Source organism: Corvus kubaryi, unplaced genomic scaffold, assembly GCF_017639235.1.
Source record: "Corvus kubaryi isolate FWS band 111438036 unplaced genomic scaffold, C.kubaryi_AGA036_p1.0 136, whole genome shotgun sequence".
In the NCBI taxonomy this organism is placed as follows: domain Eukaryota; kingdom Metazoa; phylum Chordata; class Aves; order Passeriformes; family Corvidae; genus Corvus; species Corvus kubaryi.
The window spans coordinates 1,538,991-1,557,695 of NW_024580670.1; the positions used below are offsets into that span (position 1 = coordinate 1,538,991).

At 48.8% G+C, this 18,705-nt stretch overlaps 1 protein-coding gene across 12 annotated transcripts in view; it reads right to left on the minus strand.

The window, feature by feature from the left end:
* Positions 1–18,705, minus strand: part of ITPR1 (inositol 1,4,5-trisphosphate receptor type 1) — a 160,363-nt gene that overhangs the window by 74,324 nt on the left and 67,334 nt on the right. For 7 of the 12 annotated variants that reach the window (XM_042013394.1, XM_042013472.1, XM_042013456.1 and 4 more), the window contains 17 exons: positions 17,256–17,397; positions 16,152–16,305; positions 15,085–15,272; positions 13,381–13,519; positions 13,149–13,203; positions 12,560–12,725; positions 12,291–12,461; positions 11,303–11,368; positions 10,460–10,597; positions 8,825–8,950; positions 8,254–8,454; positions 6,347–6,598; positions 5,687–5,812; positions 4,856–4,984; positions 1,825–1,945; positions 532–716; positions 212–360 (listed from right to left, as the gene is read on the minus strand). In XM_042013394.1, the coding sequence (XP_041869328.1) occupies positions 212–360; positions 532–716; positions 1,825–1,945; positions 4,856–4,984; positions 5,687–5,812; positions 6,347–6,598; positions 8,254–8,454; positions 8,825–8,950; positions 10,460–10,597; positions 11,303–11,368; positions 12,291–12,461; positions 12,560–12,725; positions 13,149–13,203; positions 13,381–13,519; positions 15,085–15,272; positions 16,152–16,305; positions 17,256–17,397 (2,508 nt within the window). Of the gene's footprint in view, positions 1–211; positions 361–531; positions 717–1,824; positions 1,946–2,783; positions 2,811–4,855; positions 4,985–5,686; positions 5,813–6,346; positions 6,599–8,253; positions 8,455–8,824; positions 8,951–10,459; positions 10,598–11,302; positions 11,369–12,290; positions 12,462–12,559; positions 12,726–13,148; positions 13,204–13,380; positions 13,520–15,084; positions 15,273–16,151; positions 16,306–17,255; positions 17,398–18,705 lie in introns of all 12 variants that reach the window. The other 5 variants (XM_042013414.1, XM_042013385.1, XM_042013421.1 and 2 more) reach the window with 1 other exon arrangement.

Consider the following 18,705-nt stretch of genomic DNA (forward strand, 5'->3'; position numbering starts at 1 on the left):
TAAAATCATTTGTAAGTCAGTTCTTTTACTAGTCTGCCCTCCTCCCCCCCCCCCAAGGAGAAATTGCCTTGACCATATCACAAAATACTGATTTTTACAGGTATTTTAGAGGATATCAAGTATTTACCAAGCTCAGCAGGAGGGTTCCATTCCACAGGGCATGGGAAGATAGGGAAAAAGCAAAACAAGCCAGACTTCTAAGACAACTTACTTGCAAATGAAACCTCCACTTTCACATTTCCTCCTGGCATCCGTGTTCTCTGGAAAGAGCAGCTCAGGCCTGTGGAGCACATCCACCAGCACTGACAGCTCTGCCTGGACCAGAGGGCGCAGGCGATCCTCCAAGGCTGACACTATGTCCTAGGAAACAACCACAGCCAGGTTTAAACTAACATGAACAACACACACATCTATAGGTGAAGTAATTTTACAAATGGCAGCAGAGGGTCAGGACAACCAGGTCTGTCCTGCCTGAATAAGTTAAAAGACCTCAGGGTTTGGTCAGGTGAGACCTGGGAGCTGTGCAGTCACCTGTAACCTCTCGATGATGTTCCTGTAGTCCCTGGAGGCGGCGAGCACCGAGTCCCTGCGGGCGGCGTTCCGCGCAGTCATCCGCCAGTTCATGGCAGTCTTCTGCACGATGTTGTGGGATTTCAGGAACAGGTTGTTCACCTGACTGTCCAAGTCCACGGGAATTGCAATCGCTCGGCTTTTTGCTGCAACAAGCAAAATCAGCGGGAATTGAGCCCAGAGCTCATGAACCAACACAAAAAACAAGACAAAGGTCTATGCAATTCCTTCCTTCTACAAACTCTCCTTCACAGCATGAGAGGAAACAGCCTCTAGCTGCACCAGGGAAAGTTTAGATTAGACATTAGGAATTTTTTTTTTCACAGAAAGGGTTGTAAAGCATTAGCAGGGGCTGCCCAGGCAGGTGGTCAAAAAAAATCCTGTGGCTGTGGCACTTGAGGACATGGTTTACTGGTGACCACGGTGGTGGTGCTGGGCTGATGGTTGGACTTGATGACCTTAAGAGATCTTTTCCAACCTTAACCATTCCATAACTCTCTGAGTGTATTCTAAACAGGGCAGTGCTCAGTCCCCGTGCAGGGTCAGGCCTGGGCAGGACTATGTTTAGAGGCTTCCACACCTCAGAGCTGTCACTGTTTTTAAAGTGTGGGAGTAGGAATCTGTCCCTAAACACACACCCCCAACAACTCGTGCTGGCACAATTGGACACAAAACCAGAACCTGACCCCACATCCAGTGCAAGCTACTCTTGCAGACACTGAAGGTGGAGCAAATTTATGGGCAGGAGTGGGACTCCCAGATGCACCAGGGGAGGGTCAGGTTGGACATCAGGAGTTTCTTCATGGAACGGGTGGTCAGGCATTGGAACGGCCCAGGGAGGTGGTGGAGTCCCCACCCCTGGAGGTGTCCATGGAAAGCCTGGATGTGGCACTCAGTGCTCTGGGCTGGGGACAAGGTGGGGATTGGGCACAGCCAGGACTCGATGATCCTGGAGGGCTTTTCCAACCTCAATGCTTCCATGAAAAATATCTTCCTGCTGCAGATCACCTGCGGGAGGACTACAGGGAGACTGCTGAGAGAAAGCACTTCAGGTGACAGTGACAACACCCACTGCTCAACCATGATGATCCATCAGCACAACCCTGGCTTTGTACTGAGCCTGGATTATGAGTAATCCCCAAGTGGCACCTGCAGGACGCAAACCGCACCGTCCCTGTGGCAGGATGACACACAAGCAGCAAGTCCTGGATGGCCATGTCTGAGCAGGCAGCTCTGCTCACACCCACTCCTTACCTACGTCTGAGAGCACCCGGATGCAGCTCTCCACAGAGGCCTTCTGGCTGGGCATGAGCCAGGTGCAGTGGTACACCCTGAACACCCCCTGCAGCAGCTGCACGAACACGGGCTGCCGAGTCTGCAACGCAAGCACAGCACAGTCACAGCCCTCACTCTGAGCTAACCCCAGCCCCAGCTCAGCAGCACTCTCCAGTCACTTCTAACTGGCCTGCAGCACTTGCTGGGCAACTCCCTGTGGTAGCTGGGCTATCTACCACAGGATCAGCAACTGGATGGGAAGGGTGGGAACCAGCGCTGGAAGGGAAACATGAAACAGGAGCTTCTGCAGCAGAAAGCTGTGGTAATTGAGGCTTGACTAAGCAAAGGAAATAAGCAGTCACCTTCATCTGTTTAATCAGAGCTATCAGCAACCCTGGCACACAGATTCCTCTTTTAGTGTTGACCAGCAGCTGACTCAAGAGGCCACAGGTAAATGGGACTTGGCTGTGTGACAGCACAGCTCCAGAGTTGAAAACTCATAATTCCAAGCATTATTAGCTGGTATCTAATTCACTGAGAAACCAGCTGTGTGTTATTTGGAACACAGGCAGTGGCTGGTGGCAAACACTGCAGCTGCTGCAGATCAGCCAAAACCCAGGTGTGGTTTTCACCCCTGAATTTCACAAGGTGATCTTCCACTACAGACAGGTGAGCTGCTCCAACACACCCATGTCCATGAGTTCCTTCACCTTTGCAGCTGCCCAACAATAGTGACCAAAACTCCATTTGGCTCTGTACAGTGATTACTTAGCAGAACAAAGTATTTTACCTGTAGAGGAAAGAGTATTTTAAATATTTCAGACTGAGAGGGAACACCCCATGTCCCTGTGCCCACGAGCTATGGAATGCTTCTATCAGCTAAGGGAACTACACCACAGTGCAAACACCACAGGACGTAGGAACCAGGGAAAGAATACCTCATTTATGCTGGCCAACAGTAAAGCCTGTTTGCAAGAAAAGAGTGTAGTTAGAGTAAAAAGCCAAACCTATTAGCTAATTAAATCTATTATATCAATTAAACAAAATGCACAAGAGGAGAACCAAAATGCAAGCCCCCAGAACTGCTAGGAGGCAAATAGCCATTATCCTTTCTGGAAGTAAGCCAAACACCAAAACCATGGCAAACAGCAGCATTCACCCAGGGCCCTGAAAATACCTGCATGTTTGGATTTAAACCACCCACACATTCCTTTCGGTTCATGTCTAAAGATTTTTTTTTTGGTCTTAAAAAGCCTTTAAGATGTTTCACTTGCTTAAACAAGGTCAATAAATCAAATAGGAAATTTACTCCATGTCTCTCGTGTCTCCAACTGCACTTGGGAAGGGAAACCCTGGGCAGCAGCAGCCTTGGGAGGCAAACAGGCTGAACAATGTTTGTTAAAGAGGAGCTGTGGGCAGCTGTCCTTTGCCAAGAGATTCGTGTCCTCCTAATTTTATACGATCTGAGCCACATGATAGATGGACAAGGTGTTCCCTGAACCAACAAGGCTGGGCCTGACTCAGGGCAGGAACAGTTTCAGTCACACAAGCCCTGACATGAAGGAGCAGGAGGCAAGAGGAGGCTGGCAGGGGAAGGGACGGGAGCAGGAGGTGCAGCAGGAAGGGCAGGGAGGGACTGAACCCAGAGCAGAGCAGCCACATCCCTCACCTACAGACATCAGCCCACCTGCAGCACCTCAGGGGGGAGGAAATCCCACCTGGAGCAGGGATGGACACCAGGCAGGGGGTCCCACTGGCTGTGCTCCTCAGGGGGAGAATCCCTGGGTATAGACAAGAGTATTGACAGGCAGGAAAAGGGAGAGAAACTGCTTTTAACTTGGAGATGTAAAGATGAATCTAGGACAAGGCAGATCTATCAACTGAGATGGGAAAAGAGGTGAACCAAGTGACTTCATCCTGCTAGACAGAGGGGGAGATTGAGAAACTAAAGAAAAACTGCTGATATAACATTAACAGATGGCTAAAATAGGATGGCAAGATGTGTGCTCAAATGCTGCATCTCAGAGATGACAACCCTGAGCGAGGCAGCCCAGGTACATGGCACAGAGGGGAGGGCAGAGCCCTGGGGACAAGGCCACAGTCTCCATTTCTCACTTCTTTGATGAGCATAGAAGGTGATGAGCAATAGCAACTGAAGTCACCTGAGGAGCAAATCAGCTGCTGCACTGCTCAGACTCACGTGAGGTCAGAGACAGGGGTAGGACTGGATGAGCTTCGAGACCTGGAGATTGCACGGCAAACATCTGCCTTTGGCACCACCAGGTTGCATCAAGTTTCAACAACTGCCCCTCTCAACCTCCTGCCAGAGCTGCCAGGCACCTGACTGCTCCACCACACCCTCCCAGAAGTTACTTATTAATAAAGAACTGTGTTATCTCTGTGCAAACACAGATATTAGGGTGCATCCTGACACTGCTGTTCTGCTGTACACATCTCTGCCTTCTCCCCTTCACAAGTGTTCCAAGCTCCTCCTTCACATTTCCCCAACTTTTGAACAAGGCAAAAACCTGCTCAGTGAGACGCATGAGAGCTTCTGGATTTTTGTTCTGGATCCTTTCTTTTTTTTAAAGGGAAACTAGAATCTTTCTATAAAATATGCTTTCATTAATCAATCACCCTTGCTCCCTCTGTGATGCCCATGGCACGGGGTTGGATGAGATGGGCTTTAAGGTCCCATCCAACCCAAACCATTCTGGGATTCCATGACACACAAGAACTCTTCTCCAAAAGACCTTGGTGGTAGCGCAGAGTTGAATCCACTGATGAATTAATGTGACACCTGAGCTTTTCTAGAAGAACATTTGTACTGTGATCTACAAATCTTTCCATTTCTACAGCAGAAAGACTGCTCTGGTCACCAAGAGCAGCGACGTATTTGCTCCCCCATTACAAGGTGTGTTTCCTTGGCACTGGTAGATGGCACCGAAGCAGAATGAACACAACTGCCTTGGCAGTGCTTTCCCTGCTGTGTGTCTGTGCATGTCCCCACCTGCAGGGTGGTGCTCTGGTCAGAGAAGGGCGAGCTGAAGAAGGTGGTGACGATGCTCATGACGATCTCGGTCACGTACTTCTCCAGGATGGAGTCCGCGTGCTTCCTGTCGCTGGTGTTGTTGCAGGCCTGCAGCACAAACCAGAGCAGGGTCAGGAGCAGCTCACCAAGGCAGCTGAGTGAGGCTGGAGCTCCTCATTTCACCTTGTCCTGGTCCCAGCACTTCAATGACACCGATGGCACTGGGGCTCTGCATTTCCAGCACGTGCCAGAGCAAAGCTAGAGCTGTTCCTGGTTTGATGTGCTGGCACAGAGCACGGCTGGGGGGAGGGGAAAAAACCACAGTGTCTTGGAGGAAAGCAAGAGGAGGATAGGAAGGACTGAGGTGTAATGCTTTCGTATGGGGAAATACTTGGAATCCCAGGCAAAAAGCCATATGGCCAAATAAACGGCAAGCCTGGAAAACAATCTGTCCTGACCTGCCAAAAAACGCTGAGTGCTGCTCAGGAAGGAGCTCAGTGATCCTGGCCAGAAAAAGCAGGCCAGGTGGCAGGACAGAAAAGGCACTGGACAAAGGAGCAGGGTGTGGAGCTTCACTGAGCTTTGGTTTGGGCTTGTTTTTTTTCTTTTAAAAAGGAAAATATTAATGTGTTCCATGGAATATGACTAATGAAATCCACAGGCATAAGGAAAAGGAGGCACATATTTGCAGGAACAGAGTAGTCAGGGTACTTATTGCCTTGATGCACTGGCATGTCTTATCCTTACTGTTCTGGATTAAAGAGGTTTTTAAGCTTTCTGAATTCAGTTCCTTGATGCAGATAACATTACCCGACAGATGTCAACCAGGAAGTTCTCAAACAGCTTCCACATGTGATTACTGGTGTAAATCTCTTTCATTTCTACTTCTGTGTCCACATAGCAGTGATTCAAGAAGTTGATGTATGCTATTTTGACCTAAAAGAGGAAAAAATAATTAATAAAGAATAAAAACCTGAATGGTGGCATGAACAAACAAAGTCACATTAAAACTGCTACATAAATAATTTGGAATTCTACTTCTTCCTTTTACTTAAACACTGATGAAATTTAATGCCATGAATAGCAAGACACCATCCAATAAAAAACCACCAGGATTACTGCAGACAAAACGTCAGCATAATAATAATTTCCAGTTCTGCAGAACCATCTGTTCAAGGTTAGCAGCACATCCATAAACCTCTCTGCCTCAAGAACCCTATAAAATAACCGAGTACAGCATCACATTCCCACTTTCAGGGTAAGGGGTAAGTATAAAAGGATTTAACTTGACTGTCCAGGTTGACTGGGGGTGCCAGCAGCAGCAGCAGGGAAGGACTCCTCCAGTTTCCCAGCTCACTGCCCACCTGCACCACCCCCCTTCCCAGGCCAGACTCAGCAATATCAATCCTCTCTCACCCAAACCCAGCACATTTCAAATAGGAACAGCCCAGTTCTCCCACCAGCCCTCACCTCAGGAATGCAATCCTCGTGGGTCACCACCCTAACAATGTCATCCAGAGGGAGGAGGGAGTTGCACTTGATTTCTGTGTAGACGTTTTTGCCCTCTGTGCACACGGCCAGCAGCTCTACCAAGTGGATGTGGTACATCAGGGGGCTGTTCTCGTCCATCCGGTCCCTCTCCGACCTCATCATCTGCACCAGGGTCTGGAAGGAGGCTCTGTCATTGTAGAACACCAGCACATCTTCCCCTGCGTTCACCAGCTACAGGGCAAGGAAAACATTCCATCAGCAGAGCAAAGCCTGGGGTCCCCCCACAGCGTCCCCCTCTTTGGGGGCTGTCCCTCTGCACAGCCCCACTGCTGCTCCTCAGCCCCTCAGGGCAGCTGGGCACTGCTCCTGGGTTGCCCTCACGGACACAGGACATTTCCTCCTGGAGAATTAACTGACCACTTCTGAACTGCTGAAGAAGTTCAAAGCCAGTCCAGCTGCCTGCTTAGCCAGAAGCTGTGCCAGGAAGTTTGTGGCTTTCCATTGTGCCTTTCCATTTCACGTATGTCACCTCGGGTGACTTTCTAACGCAGCTGTGGCCAGCCCTGTGCTGGTGGAGAGCTGCCCGGGGCACAGTGGACGGGAGGACTGCAGGGCTCACTCCTTCTGCCCTTCCCAACAAGCACCAGCTGTTTTCCAAGGCCAGGGAGTGACATGTTAAGTCACACACTGAAGATTTCCATCAGCCTCACATTTGACACCTGACTGGACACGATTTCAGAGCAGCTCAGACCTCCTGGAACTCCAGGAAGGGAAGGAGATCGAGCAAACAGAGCCCTGGTCCAGACTGGGCACTGCTGAACACACAGTTGGAGGGAGCCAGGGCTGTCCTCCTGCAGGGTTTAGGAAAAACAGCAGGATAAAATGCAGAAGAAAACCCCCAGGGCAGCTGCTGACCCCGGGGAAGCCCCTTGCTGAGCATCTCACACTCAAATATGTGTTGAGAAGCTCATGGAGCTGGCTTTGAGCTGAACAACAAAATATGGAAGATTTTCGGTCCATCTATCAGGACTGACGCTCAAAAGCCAGATTTGACAAATCTGATCCTGGGGCTCCCCCTGCTGAGGAGGCCAAAACATCCCATCAGATGTGCAAATCTGCCAAACAGATCCCATCCAATGTCCCACTTAAAGGCATTCATTCACCCTTCTTACCTCTCCCTTTTATCCCGACACCCCAATTTCCCATCACCCACACACCTAAAGCCAATCCTCATCTTTTCCCCCTTCAGCACCTGAACAGCTGGATAAGCACATCTTGCTAGGACTATTTGCAAGGGCTTGTAGAGACAGGACAAGGGAGAATGGCTTCAAATTGAGAGTAGGTTCAGATAGCAGGAAAAATATGGGTGGTGAGGGCCTGGACTGGGTGCCCAGACAAGCTGGGGCTGCCCCATCCCTGGAAGTGCCCAAGGCCAGGCTGGACGGGGCTTGGAGCAGCCTGGGACAGTGGGAGGTGATTCTATGGTGGTTCTATGATTTCATTAAAAAAAATCCCATCAAAATGCTATCATGGTGAAATTCTCCTTTTGTTTTAGTGATCTTCACATTAAACGACTTCTCTTCAAGCCAATTTTTCTAGAGAAAGGCCCCCTTGCTTCATAACCCCACCTACACGCTGCTGCATACAGGCCTGGGAAGTAACTCCTGCCATTAATAACCAACCCCTCGTTACACCTGTGAGTCAGGAGCTCAGAGAGCTTTTGGTCACAAAAAGCCTGAGCTTCCTGGGAGCTGCAATGCTCTTTTTGCACGGTGAGAGCTGTCAGCTTCTTGGCAGTCCCCGAAGCGAGAGGATCAATTTGTCATGTTCACCAACTGCTATGAGCAAACTTCTGTTCAGACCCTGCAAATCTCTGCAGCTCTCACCTCAGCCATTACCATATCTTGGCATTTCTTAATGAATTTCCCCTCTGCCTTGACGATGGTCTGCAGGAACTTGATGTACTGAACGTTCCTGCCGTGCGTCTCGATGCAGTGGACGAAGTGCTGCACCACGCGCTCGTTGATCTCACTGCAGAGCTGGAAGTTGTTCATGAAAATGTGCTGCATTGTCACTGCTTCCAGGATCTGACAGAGGGGATGAAAGGAAGGGAAAAATCAGAAAATCGACAACCCACCACATCCCCGCTGAGGTCAGGGTAAAGCCAATACTCCTGCAGGCGCAGGGCTGGAGGGAACTTCGCTGAGGACCTCAGCTTTCACCACCACTGCTCCTAGCTCAGCCTATTTTTCACTCCACTTCAGCCTCTTGAACTTTCTACACTGGAACAGCCCTAAACAAACATCTCGCCAACTTTTGAGGCTTTAGAATGAAAACAAAATGTGGCCTCTTCAACCAATCTTGCAACAGAACAGCCCCAGAGGCCTCACCAAGGACAATCCAGTCCTTTCTCTCGCTAGAATGAAAAAATAAATCATGGCCTGAGGTTATTCTTACCCCTGGGTTAAGGAACAGGTTTATGTGCTTGTGCAGCAAGGCCTGGTTCTGTTGGTTCCCAGCACAGAAGTTCTGCAGAAACTCATGTGCAAGCTTCATTATCTCCTGCATCCTCGTGTCTTCGGCCTGGGATTGCACGACAAAGAAGAGGGGGTTAAAAGGAATCCAAAGGTTCACGCTGAGGTGAGCACAGGACGAGCCACAGCTCCAGCAAGGGAACTGTCACGTCCCTCACACCCCGAAGGAAAATAAACCTCCACCCAGTTCACAGACGTTTGGGATGAGCTGGGCCAGCTCCACGCTTCCAAAGAGCGTCAAAAATAAAGCCCGTAATAGAAATTACAGTAGTTTATTCTCTAAAAGTGCCTATTCCACAGCCAGGCCCGCCAGCAACGTGCTTTAGTCACTTCTACGCTTCTGAACATCCCAGCCCGCTGGCCAAACCACACATCATCACCTCGGGGCTACCCAGGAAAGCTGCCACGTTCCACTGCAGCGCCTTCCGGCAGCCACGGACCGGGAAAGCTCATGGCAAGGCAGCGATGGAAAGTTGCTGTTGCACCAGCTCAGCCCAATCTGTGTTTACTGGAACCTCCACACTCCTTGCAGCCTTCCAAGCACTGCTGAGGAACTGGTGCCCTTCCTCTGACGTCAGTGTGGATTCCCAACCCGCTGATGGCAGAAGCTGCACTTTGGAAAATTACTGTCTGTTTTTATTTTTAAGGAATTTCACGTATTTCCAAGGGTGAAACCCCTTCCACACGGCCTGTCCGATGCACATTCACACGCAGGGGACAGAAAGGTGATGAGAAGGTGCTGAAGGGTGTTTTTGCTGCTGATTTTTTAGCAAAATGTGACGCAAGAAACCACAAGAATTAACATTAATCAAAGCTACTGTGTAGAATTACTGGTCCTCAGAAACCTGTCGAGTTTGGAACAGAGGACAGCAGAGTGACCAGGAAAATGTGAAGAGGTGCCTCAGCTCTGCACTGATAAATACCTGTCACCTGTGACTAATGAGCAGCCAACCTGATGGCCTCGGGGTGTGCTGTGTCAGCACAACCTGGTGCTCTGGAGGCTCACCAGGCACAACCCAGGCCCAGTGGGCTCCAACCTGCACAGCCGGCAAGTGTTGGCACTGATATGGCTAATTAGGAGCAGTAGACCTCAGCTGGAGAGCCAGTTGGTATTTATTCACTTCTCAGGGGGAGTTTAGGGCTCTACCAACTGGGGGGAGGGTCTGTATCTACTGCTGATAAATCCCCAGGGGACCAGGCCCCCTCTCTTCCCTCGGTGGTCCCAGGATGGTCACACAGCTGCCTCACAGCAGTGACAAGGGGCTTTCTTCCACCTTGTTTAACCTCAAGGCAGCACCTGCCACCCATGAAAAGCTCAGAGTTGAGCCTTAATTCTCAACTATGATGCACGAACATTTCTTCAGGCAATAGTACAGACCTGTATATTCAAAGACTTCAAATAAACAGAGTTTGTCTGAGCTCATTATTTCTGAGTGTGGCTATTTTACAGACTGTGAGGCTACACAAACCGGCCTCTGTGCATCCAGTGTACAGGGAAGAGGTTCAGGAAGATTCAGAAGAGGTATGAAAAGCCTGTCAACTCGACACAAAGCCTCACCTTCTCGTAAGGGATCTGCAGCAGCTCCAGCACCACAGCGTGGGCTCCCATGTTCCTCAGGAGTCGCTGCTGCTGCTTCCTGCTCTTCCTCACCGAGGCCCCCTCCTGCACGCAGAGCTTGCTGAGCCGCAGCAGGATCTGCAGGAGAGACTGGCCTTAGAGCCCCAACTCTGGCTTTTCTTCCAGAGAACGCCAGGTCCCAGAGCAGCACCAGGGACCAACTCATCTGCACGGAGCAGAGCGGCTCCAGGCAGCACCTCCAGTGGCCCAGGCTCCATCCGTGGCATCTGACTAGGGCTGCTGGACTTGGATGATCCTTGTGGGTCCCTTCCACCTCAGGATACTCTACAATTCTGAGATTCTACGCTCCTGCAGAACTCAGCCATGTGAAGTGAGCCCAACATCAGGCTCCACAGCAAAGCCACAGACACACCTCCAGCTCACACCACACCAGCACCACAGCACGTTCTTGATCTGGTATTTTCTACGTTAAATTTCAACAACACAGTGGGTTTGAGTGCAAGGTACTCAGGACAGGGCAAATTAAATGGCTTCTCCCCTTGCTTACTGCCTTTGCAGTCCTTAACAATAAAAACATTGTGTTACCATTGAAACAGCAGCAAAGTCGCATTTCTCACTAATCCATTCCTAAGGAAAATACACACGTTGTGCTTATTCTGTCCTGGCTTCTCATTCAAGTTGGGATTTGTTATTACTCAGCAAATAGTTTCCACAATGGCAGAGTGACTCAGACTTTCCTGGGTGCCTCCCTCTGACTGCAGCTCTCCAGAGCTCTGTTACTCATTTACACTTCCAGTGAACTATCAAGAAGCAAAGTTTTACCTCTTTTACTACCCGGTAGTTGTAGCTGCTAGTACTTTCAGGCTTTTGAGACTTGCTGTGACCTTCCTGAGGATAAAATCAGACAATTTATTAGTAGCTTATACTACTGTCTACATGAAGGCTAAAATTACCGTTCTAGGATAGCGCCCGCTCTCCTCCTGGGAAGGATTGTCATCCTCCAGCTCTCTGACAGCCTCAGAAAAATACATACAATTATCCTGTCAAGTCACATTGACCTCTAGAACACAAAATAAGGTGAGGGTGGGATGATTTCAGAGACAGCAACCTCCTGTCCTTTGCCTGTCACATTCTGTCTCTAATCAAGTCTCCCCTCAAAAAAACCCCTTACTTTCTCTCCCTCTCTGTTGTTATTAAACTGTCACTGCACAAAAACCAAGAGATTCCTTACAGCAGTGTGTACAAGAAAAGCAACAAGTACATTACTTGTATTTACTTCCGACAATAAATGCTCCTAAAGCAGGGGCTGCTTCTTGCATCTCCTCATCCAGTCTTTCCTATTTGACTGCAAATTATATGGAAGTGAAGATGCTCAAGGAGTTCTAAGCCAGATGTGCATGTTGTGGAAATCCTATGTTACCAGGTACAGATAAAGCACAGTTCTCTGCTGTCATTTAATCCAGTGCCATGACTCAAAATGCATCACCTGAGCAGTTCACAGCTCTGCCCTTACCTTACTTGAGGTACTTTTGTCTGCACAAATCCCATGCCATCGGTCAGTACTGAAAGGACACAGCTGGGGAGCCAGAGCAAACCCAAACCAGCCTGTTAGACCCTAAAGGCGACACCTCAGTGGCTGCTACTGGGCATCAGCTGGCTCAAGTTCTCCTCTAATTCCTGCCTCAACCTGAATGCAGTAGAGAGAACCTCACCTAAGCAGTGTGCTGGGAAGATGGGCCTTGTCACAGTTCTGAAAGCAGCTACACCCTCCAAACACCCACCCAAATCCACACAAACACAACCCAATTACCTCTTTCTTCTTGTGCTCGTTTTCACCTGGCACACTGTCCATGGCCTCATCAGGACCTTGGCCTTTGTACACCCAGAGCTCAGATTTCTCTACTATTGACCTCAGCTGGTCCAAATCTTGTTTGATCTGCTTGTAGTTGTCAACATCTTGGCTGGTAACAAGCAGTTGAACCTTACAGAGAGGCAAGACATTAAGTTGCACACAGGGCTGGGCTCAGCTGCCATAAATACATTCAGATGAGGAATAACTCTCTCCAAACACACACATACCTGCTTGAAAGCCTGAAGGACTTCTTGTCTCTGGCTGAAGTGCCTGAAGAGCAGCTGCAGTGCCCCAGACACCAGGGGAGGGTAATCGTGCATCGTTAAATGCAGCAGAACCCGGAGAAAAGTCCTGCCCCCGTGATCATCCAAATCCAGAGGGGTGTTCTCCTCACTGGAAACACAGCAGGAGTTAACCAGCACATTAGACTGAGTGCCCCAGCAGGTTCTGAGTCCACTTGGCAGTGGCAGAAAACCTTTTTTCTTACTTTTAAATAAGGAGGGAAATTGTACTGAGGTTTTATTGCAGCACTGAGCTGAGATGCACTAAACCTGCACCTTGGCTTTCACCCACACCATGGGGCCCTCCCCTGATGATCCTTCTGGCTGAAGAACCTTGTCTGTGGTTTTTGATCCAAATGGACACTACTTTGAGCTGCATCAAAGCCATTTTAGAAAAATGAAGCCTGGGTAACTGTAGCAGCTGTTTCCAAGCTTTTCCCAGTCCCCACCTCACTTTGAACTGGAGACCCCACTCCTTGGGAGCCCTCCAGCCTGGGGACTCCCCCTCGATTAGCACCTGTGAAGAGATACTTTCCTTCCACCAAAGATCCCCTCAGCTTGTTCTTCAATATGTTCAAAGTCCAGGGCTCCTGGGAAAATAAACAAGACAAACACATGAGGTCAGAGAGGGGCATTAAAGACGTTTTTCTGGCCTAAAAACATTTCAAATGGCAAGCTGGGACCTGAAACAATCATCCCATTAGCCCCTTGAAGATTCCAGAGTCTTCCCTAAGCCACACAACCTCCTTCCTTGCAAAATAACCCACCTGGTACATTAGCTGGCATTTCTTGACTACTGCTTCCAGTGGGGGATTCAGACATCTGGGCATTGCTTTCATCAAATTCGTGTTTAAATATACAAAGCAGGCAGGAGATCCTGTAGTCCAACCGCACGTTCAGAATAAACTGATGACACAGAAGTAGGAAAAATGTTGAAATAATTTGTGTATTTCCAGCACATCTACACCTCACACAAAGCAGAGCTACCAACATGCAGCATCAACTGAGTAGAGACGTGGATTTAACTTGGAAAAGTTACCCAGGGTGCCAGGCCCTGGCACAGGGTGCCCAGAGCAGCTGTGGCTGCCCCTGGATCCCTGGCAGTGCCCAAGGCCAGGCTGGACATTGGGGCTTGGAGCAGCCTGGGACAGTGGGAGGTGTCCCTGCCATGGCAGGGGTGGCACTGGATGGGCTTTAAGGTCCTTTCCAATCCAAACCATTCTGGGATTCCATCTTTCTAAGATGCACAAATGTTGCCTTAAGAATCCCCAGAATTCAGTAATATTTTCCAGGGATTTCAACGAGCATGATACACCATACATAATAAATACTTACAAGCAAAAAATGCTGGCAGAGTTTTGGTGCCTCATTACTGTGTGATGCTGGCATCCTCACCCCATCCCCCAGGAAGGGAAAGCAGCATTTCCAGCTCCCTCCTGAGCACGTGCTTCTGTTCTCCCATGTCATGGGGACACAGGAGCAGGACACGAGCTGCCAGGAGCCAGGCTGTGCCATGCAAGTTACCACCTCAGCTAGGCTGGACCAGCTGCTGCCAGGGAAACCTCCAGCCTAGCAGAAACCACCTTCTCCATGGTCTTTCCTCGTAAGGAGCTACAATGCCAAGAACACTTTGCAGCTTTCGGGGAAAATGCTTAATGCCAGTTTGAATAGCCCCTGGTAACAGGGAATCCTGGCACACTGAAATATCCCCCTGCACATGCCAGGCCATGAGAGAAGCTCTGGCTTGAACTAAAATTAGCAATGGTGCAAGGAAGGAATGGAGCCTCCCCTGTGCTGCATCTGCTGCCGAGGGAAGGGCACAGCCTCCCATGGGGCACAGGGAAGGAACACCATGGCTCTCCTGCTGCTCTCCTGCCTTCGCCCACCAGGCTCTGGCAGCATTCTGACCCCCAGGACCTCGCTGGTGAAGCTACTGAGCAGAAGAAGGACTCCTACACCCAGAGGGGGAAGATGCATTTCAGCATAATAATTCTGAGTCAATAATTAGGAAAAAACGTGTGTGTCCCAAAGACTTTGGGGTGAGCAAGTGAGAAAACCAGACAGGGATGGAAGAGAGAGAGGCTGGCTGTGCACACTGAAAATACATGTCAGGCTGATGGCTCTGCAAAGAGGAGTCTTGAGATCTCCTCATTCCTTGGGGCACTTCAGATGGCCCTGCAGACTCACAGAGCCTAGTAAGACAATAGTGGGGGAAAGGACAGCTCTGCTTCAAGTCAGATACTCACAAATCACTGCTAAATATGCAAATGTCTCCTGCAAGCTCTTTTCTGGTAAATTCTTTTCAGTAGTGGCACGATATTGTCACGAACAAGTTGGGAATCAAGTGCCTGACAAGGTCACCCTTGCAATGCTTTCCCAGTTTGAGAGTGAGAAACACATGAAAAGGCAGCAGGACACAATTAATGCTTGGAGACAGCACAAAATGCTGCATCAATCTGCACCGCTGGTACCTGGAGTATCTCGATGATCTTGAGCTTGGTGTCCATGACCAGGATGTCCTCCTTCTCCGGCTCGCTCTGCTTGACGTTCCCCTCGGGGGCAGCTGCCAGCGGCGTCATGGGCAGGAACCCCCCGCCCCTGAGCACCACCTGGGTCATCAGCTCCCCCACGCCGTGGATTGACCTCATCACATTGCTCCCTTCAGAGAGGAAACAGCCAGGGTTAGGGTGCTGGAATGGGACTGAGTTAACAGGGCACGGGCTGGCCACATCCTACAGAGAGAAACTGTCTCAACACTACACATCCACACCCTGGGGACAGGGGCAGCCAACAGAAGCACTGCAGTACTTGGAGAAGCCCCCTGCCCTCTCCCATCACAGGCACTACTCAGCTTTACAACCAGGCCATGGACAGAAAGGAGATTTCCAAGCACTGCATCACTGGCCAGGGAGGGAAAGAGGGAGGGAACTGTCCCACTCTGCTCCACACTGGGGCGGCCTCACCGCCAGTCCTGGAGGCAGTTGTGGTGGCCAAAATCTAAGAAAGATCTAAAGATGTTAGTGAGCACCCAAAGGAGGCTACAAAGATGGAGAAGGGGCTAGAGGAGAAGTGGTATGAGGAGCAGCTGAGATCACTTGGTCTGTTCAGATGGGGCAGAGGAGGCTGAGGTTGGACCTCCCCAGGGGCTGCAGCTCCTCCTGAGGGGCAGCTTTGATCTCTGCTCTCTGTGAGCAGGGACAGCACCCACAGAGCAGCTGGAGCTGGGCCAGGGCAGGCTCAGGCTGAGATCAGGGAAAGGCTCTCCCCCCAGAGGGTGCTGGGCACTGCCCAGGCTCCCCAGGGAATGGGCACGGCCCCGAGGCTGCCAGAGCTCCAGGAGCGTTTGGACAGCGCTGCCAGGGATGCCCAGGGTGGGAGTGTTGGGGTGTCTGTGCACGGTCAGGAGCTGCACTGGATGATCCTGTGGGTCCCTTCCAGCTCAGGATGTTGTGTGACTTCATTGTTCCACCCCACACTGATACTTTGAGATGAACTAGAACCACCCAAGAACTTTCTGTCCTACACCTTCCAGCCTTACCTTTACTTTCCTCGCCTTTTGCCATCTTGGTAATAGGGAAGATGGTAGTGATGTGCACACAGTCTAATATAGCAAGGAGGATTTTGGTTAGTCTGAGGAGGTCACAGAAGTTGTAGAAACCAAAATATATCAGATTTCTGGCTAAGTTAACAACCTACCAAAATAACAATAAAAAGCCTGATTAATACTAAACATTTTGCTATCACAGTCAAGTTGTCTTAACACAGTGACAAGATCAAGAACCTGGCTGAGGGTCATTACTTTACCATAATATCTGGGAATTCTGCAAGACTGTCTAGTCCTACATCACGTCAGAAAGTTTTATACTTGCCTACAAATACTGCAATGCTTGCAGTTAATGTCTGTCTCTGCAACTGATATTCTATAGCTACAAAACCAGACTCTATTTGTCTCATCATAAAACAGGTAAGACAGGGCAAGACTAGAGGGAAGGCACAGAGAATTTTTATCATTGTCTTACAAAAAAGATATCGCATATAAAGCTGAGCTTTGTAACTTCCAAGTTGTAAAGTTTCCCCACAAGTCCACCCCATAAAGATCCACATAAAAATATCACATATAGGGCAAATATTTAATGTAGCCCTCTCACATGAAGTGTATTACCTCAACTGCATTTTTTACAGAGTATCACATCTTTTCTTAAATTAATGGTTATTTTTTGCACGGATTTGCTACATTTTATTTGCCCAGACTATTTTAACAGGCCAGTAAGTCACAGGACACTTTTTCTCTTGGTGAACATCACTTTAAGCTCTGGAGACTCTCTGTGCGTGCAGACAGTGTTCAATTTTTGAGATCTTTATTCCAGTAAAGCCTGGCTTTGCAATAGCACTGAGAGCACAGAGAGTAAACAAGGCTGCTGCAAACCTCAGACATAAACTCACATTCATTAATTGTATTTCAAGAACCATCATTTCAAACTCACAGACTTCAGTGGGGTTACTTGCACGAGGAAAAAGGAGCCAGCTGAGGCTCAGCACCCACTAATTACACTCACTAATTACTTGCCAAACTACCTGGTGAAAAAATAACCAACATTCCATAAAAGAAAAGGAAAGGATAAAATCAGAACTGGATAACTACCTCAAAAGTGAGTTTATTTTTCTCTTTATCAGAGAAAGGGAACCTCTGACACACCACATCTCTTAAATATTCCTCTACAAATTCCATTGTTTGTGCAAATCTCTCCTTAATTTCATCTTTGGAAGTTCCACTGCTATCATAGCTGAAGAGGGGAAAAAAAAGAACAAAACAAAAAAGAAAACAAAACAAAACTTAGCATGCAAATACACAGGGCTCTTTTCCCCCCAGTACAATTTTTCATTGGTTTGTCAAAATCTAAGAAAAGCTAAAGGCTGGTAAATAATTTATCCAAACGAGGGAGTCAGGACACTGACACCAGAATTTCCTGGCTTTTGTTGTTTTATCCCATATGCTCATTAGGTACTATTTTAAAATGTCTGAGGAAAACAAAAAAAAGATAATTTTGTCCCAAAAACCAGAAAAAGCAACCCTCAGTGTTTGAGTGGAAACAATGACAAGCGATGTGCAGCACTGAGGAGAACGGGTGGCCAGGAGAAGCTGAGTGGGGATGGTATTTTTCCTCCAAATAAAACACCAATATATATGCAAAGCAGATATCAATTTTTAATATAAATTCTAGGGTTTTTTCTCAGTATGTGCACAGTGACTTTGAGAAGTACAATCCCACCACCTCCCATGAAATACTTTTCCTTCCTGTTTGATCACTTATCACTGGTGAGCCTCTGCCAGAGCTGAAACTGTTTGGTTTTATATTTTGGCCTTTAAATTTGATTTATTATCTACTGCATCTCTCTCAGCAGAGAAAACGAGGCTGGCAAGGAGGGAAATAACAAGAAACCACTGAACACCAGTATTAACATTGACAAGACTTAAATTCCTAACACGTAGCATCAATTTCAGGGGTTCATTTTCTCCAACTGAAAAAACTGAGCTCTGAACAGTTGAGTACTATCAATTTGAAATTATTAATTATAAAGACTTAATACAAGTGATCAAGAAACCAGGTGCCTGCTCCAGCATGGTTTTGTGCAGGTTTTTCAGCACTGTGCCAGAGGATTTTCCACTGCAAGTTAAGGAACATGTCCTTGTTTGAGCATCTTCCCCCTTGTTGCTGCTGGTGGTGTGAGCTCCCATAAGGACAACCTGCCCTGAGGGGACCATACTCAGAGGACATGGCCTCAAGCTGGGGAGGTTTAGAGAGATTTTAGTGAAAATATCTTCACTGAAACAGTGGTTAAACCCTGGAATAGGGGGGCCCAGGGCAGTGCTGGAACCACCATCCCTGAAGGGTTGTGGATGTGGCATGTGGGGACATGGCTCAGTGGTGGATGTTGGACTTGAGCTCGAAGGGCTCTTCCCAGCTTAACAATTCTATGCTTCTCCTCTAACCAAACGAGCCAGGGGAAGAGATGCAACCCCTCCCTCCTGCCCAGATCCAGGTCACTCCACGGTCCCACGGTGAGCCCTGAGCTTACCCAGAGCTCACCCC